Source organism: Rhinopithecus bieti, unplaced genomic scaffold (assembly GCF_001698545.2).
Source record: "Rhinopithecus bieti isolate Rb0 unplaced genomic scaffold, ASM169854v2 scaffold_77662, whole genome shotgun sequence".
NCBI lineage: Eukaryota > Metazoa > Chordata > Mammalia > Primates > Cercopithecidae > Rhinopithecus > Rhinopithecus bieti.
Genome location: NW_016829485.1, coordinates 196,254 through 200,829, shown reverse-complemented (window position 1 = coordinate 200,829; position 4,576 = coordinate 196,254). Strand labels below are relative to the sequence as shown.

The following is a 4,576-nucleotide window of genomic DNA, read 5'->3' as shown; positions in this document are numbered from 1 at the left end:
TTTTTTTGAGACGGAGTCTCACTCTGTCGACCGGGCTGGAGTGCAGTGGTGCAATCTCAGCTCGCTGCAACCTCTGCCTCCCAGGTTCAAGCGATTCCTCTGCCTCAGCCTCCCGAGTAGCTAGGATTACAGGCGCCTGCCACCACACCCTGCTAATTTTTTGTATTTTTAGTAGAGATGGGGTTTCACTATGTTGGCCAGGCTAGTCTCGAACTCTTGATATCATGCTCTGCCCTCCTTGGACTCCCAAAGTGCTAGGATTACAGGCGTGAGCCACCGTGCCCGGCGGAGACCCCGTCTTTACTAAAAATACAAAAATCAGCCAAGCGTGGTGGCGTGGTGGTGCCCAGCTACTTGGGAGGCTGAGGCAGGAGAATCGCTTGAACCCGGGAGGCAGACTTTGCAGTGAGCCGAGATAATGCCACTGCACACTAGCCTGGGTGACAGAGCGAGACTCCGATTCAAAAAAGCTTAGAGTAAAACAGAGCGGAAGAGCAGAAAGTGCACCACTGACCCTGCCCCCAGTCCTGTGACTGCTCCCAATTTGCTGTGTGGCTGTCTCTGGGAAATGGGGTTAGTAACAGCTCTTGGGTGATTCAGTGAAAGAGTGTTCCTCTAGGGTCTGCTGAGGTCCTTGGCACACATTCATCATCATCATCAAAAGGCATCAAAGGGCCGGGCACCTGACTCATGCCTGTAACTCCAGCACTTTGGGAGGCCGTGGTGGGCGATTGACTGAGCTCAGGAGTTTGAGGCCAGCCTGGACAACATGGTGAAACCTCATCTCTAAAAAAATACAAAAATTAACTGGGCATGGTGGTACACACCTGAAGTCCCAACTACTCAGGAGGCTGTGGCAGGAGGATCACTTGAGCCCAGGAGTTGGAGGCTACAGTGAGCCAAGATCATGGCACTGCCCTTCTGCCTGGGTGACATAGCGAGATCCTGTCTCAAAACAAAACAAAACAAGTAGAGTAATCAGGCTGGGTACGGTGGCTCACGCCTGTAATCCACACACTTTGGGAGGCCGAGGTGGTTGGATCACTTGAGGTCAGGAGTTCAAGACCAGCCTGGCCAACATGGTGACACCCCATCTTTACTAAAAATACAAAAATTAGCTGGGTATGGTGGCTCCTATAGTCTCAGCTACTCACGAGGTTGAGGCAGGAGAATTGCTTGAACCTGGGAGACGGAGGTTGCAGTGAGCTGAGATCACGCCACTGCACTCCAGCCTGGGCAACAGAGTGAGACTCTCTCAAAAGAAAGGAAGATGAAAGAAGGAAGGAGGGAAGGGAAGGGAAAGGGAAGGGAAAGAAAGGGAAAGAAAGAAAGAAAGCCAGGTGCGGTGGCTCACGCCTGTAATCCCAGCACTCTGGGAGGCCAAGGTGGATGGTCACGAGGTCAAGAGATCAAGACCATCCTGGCTAACACAGTGAAACTCCATCTTTACTAAAAATACAAAAAAAATTAGCCGGGCCTGGTGGCAGGCACCTGTGTCCCAGCTACTCAGGAGGCTGAGGCAGGAGAATGGTGTGAACCTGGGAGGCGGAGCTTGCAGTGAGCCGAGATTGCGCCACTGCACTCCAGACTGGACAACAGAGTAAGACTCTGTCTCAGAAAAAATAAAAAGAAGGAAAGGAAGAAAGGAAGAAAGAAAGCAACAGAGAGAAGAAAGGAAATCAAAGGGCCAAGAGCACACACGGTTTGTAGAGTGGCAGTGGTGGGGGTACTGGAGCCCCACATGGCACAGTCCTGGGCTTCCCTGCCCTCACATTGTGCCATTATCCTGTCTCAATAAATAATTGGAAGTGTCTGGTATCCTGTTGGAGAGTTTTACAATCTAGTTTTTAGGGTGGAGCAGGGCAGACTGTGATCTTTTTTTTTTTTTTTTTTGAGACAGTGTCTTGCTCTGTCAGCCAGGCTGGAGTGCAGTGGCGCAATCATAGCTCACTGCACCCTCCTGGGTTCAAGAAATCCTCCAGCCTCAGCCTCCCAAGTAGCTGGGACTACAAGCCTGTGCCACCACACCCAGTTAATTTTTATTTCTTATAGACATGGGGTTTTTCTATGTTGCGCGGGCTGGTCTCCAACCCCCGGCCTCAAGCGGTTCCCCCACCTCAGCCTCCCAAAGTGCATGGATTACAGGCAGGAGTCATCGTGCCTGGCCAAGGTGGTGACTTTAGATCAGAAGGTGGATCCTTTCTGAGGTCTGTCCCAGCCCTTCTCCCATCACTCAAGGTGGTACCCTGGCATCTGGCAGAGCCAACAGCTGCTTTCTCAGGGTCACTGGCCTAACCTTTTTTGGGGGTTGCAGGTATGTTACAGTGCAGTTCGAGGGCAGGCTACCATCTACCATCTCCCACCTGGGCTGGAAGGGGTGCTTGGGTTGGCTGTGAGGGAATGACGGCCCTAATTGAGACCCACCCTGCCTGTCTATCCTGCCCCCTGCCTGCAGTACCTGAGGTTGTCCAGGAGTGGCCCACAGGCCTCTCGGGGCAGCGCCAGAGTGAGAGCCCACACCAGGTCATCCACCCGCTGCTCAGCTGCAAACTGCTTCAGCGCGGCAAACACCTGCTCCTTGGCAGTCGGCTGGTCCTCCAAGATTTCATCCACCTGCAAGGAGGGGTCCTGTGAATGACCAAAAGGGATCCAGAGTGGAACCCTGGAGAACTGCTCTCCTCTTTCCTTTCCTCCCTCAGTTTACCTCCACGGGATGGCTGACGTGGGCATACCACCTGAGTGCTATGCCCATACCATGCCATTTCTTTTTTTTTTTTTTTTTTGAGACGGANTTTTTGAGACAGAGTTTCACTCCTGTTGCCCAGGCTGCAGTGCAATGGCGTCATCTTGGCTCACTGCAATCTCTGCCTCCCATGTTCAAGCGATTCTCCTGCCTCAGCCTCCCAAGTAGCTGGGATTACAGGCATGTGCCACCACACCCAGCTAATTTTGTATTTTTAGTAGAGACGGGGTTTCTCCATGTTGGTCAGGCTGGTCTCAAACTCCCAACCTTAGGTGATCTGCCCGGTTCAGCCTCCCAAATTGCTGAGATTACTGGTGTGAACCACCGCGCCGGGCCCTGCCCAGCTAATTGTTGTATGTTTAGTAGAGACGGGGTTTCACTATGTTGGCCAGGCTGGTCTCAAACTCCTGACCTTAGGTGATCCACCCACCTCGGCCTCCTAAAGTGCTGAAATTACAGGCATAAGCCACCATGCCCAGCCACATTTAACTTTAAATGACCATGTGTGGCCAGTGGCTACTGTGCTAGATGGCCCAGCTTCATGGTGTCACTGGTCCCTTCTCCTTCTCCCCAAGCCTTCTATGTTGGCCACTGGGATCACCCTTTAGTGAGGCCACACCTCTCTGATTTGGGTGGGTCCTGGCCTCCTTGCAGAGCTTTGACACACACACATGTGTATATTTTTTTTGCCTACCACCCTTTGGCTGTTCAACCTCTCACTGAAATCTTACCTCTTGGTGGGGCACAGTGGCTCACACCTGTAATCCCAGAACTTTGGGAGGCTGAGATGGGAGGATCTCTTGAGGCCAGGCCAGCCTAGGTAACATAGTGAGACCCTGTCTCTATTTATAAATTATTAAAAAAATTAAACCTTGTCTCTCCTCAGTGTGGGGTCCTAGGGCCCAAGTGGTGGCTCTCTGTGGTCCCCTCTACTTCCTGTTGGGTGGTTCACAGCTGGGGACTATTGGATGCCATAGGCCAGGGTGGCACTGCCCTCCACTGTGTGGCTAGCACCTGGCCCATCTGAACTCTTCTTGGGGACCATCCTCCCACATCCACAGGAGGCACCACCAGACTCCACCAGTCACTAAGCCACAGCACCGCCACCTCCTGCTGCCTTCTCCAAGAAGCCTGCCCTGGTTGGTCTATGCTGAGTTACCCATCAACTGGCACCCAACCCTGGGAATCACAGCTGCATCTGTGGCTCCTTCATGCCCCCCTGACCTCTCTCCAGATGGGGCTGCCCAGAGATTGCTGCCACCCTAGAGGCCAGCACACTGTGGGGCCATGGGTGACAGGCCAGCCCTGGGGAGGGGGGTGTTGGGAAGTGGGGGTTTGAAGAGGTGGGGGGTGGCTGAAGCCCTACTGCCAGGGTAACATTCTCCTTGCAAAGCCCAGCTGGGCGCCGCCCCTTCCTCCAGCAGCCTCCCCAGTTTTCCTGGCGCTTACAGCAGAGGCTGCCGTTTCAGGCTGCGGGGACCGGGCATCCCCAGGTGTCCAGGGCTCCCGCTGCCCGGGCTCTAAATCGAGCGCACCCAAGGGTGTTCCCCCTCCCGCGCCCTGCCCGACCTGCTGCCGCGGCTGCCGGCGGCTTGGGGACCAGCAGCAGCTAGGAAAGGCGGGCTTGGGGCTGTCCCGGGGGGGCAGGCGGGCTGGCCCGGGAGAGGGGCAGGAACAGACGCCGGCAGCGCTCTGGGGAGAGGAGGAGAACCGAGAGGGCCTCCAGCCGAGCCTGGCTGCCAGCAGCCTGGAGACGAGCAAGCCAACTTCCTGGGGGACAGCTGGGCTGCCTGCGCCCCGCTGGCCCATCCCTGGTGGGGAGGGGCGGAACGG

The 4,576-nt window shown here is 55.0% G+C and overlaps 1 protein-coding gene across 1 annotated transcript in view; it reads right to left on the bottom strand.

Moving 5' to 3' along the window:
• Positions 1 to 4,576, bottom strand: part of GRID2IP (Grid2 interacting protein) — a 72,625-nt gene that overhangs the window by 44,403 nt on the left and 23,646 nt on the right. The window contains 1 exon segment of the mRNA XM_017864755.1: positions 2,459 to 2,613. Coding sequence (XP_017720244.1) covers positions 2,459 to 2,613 — 155 coding nt within the window.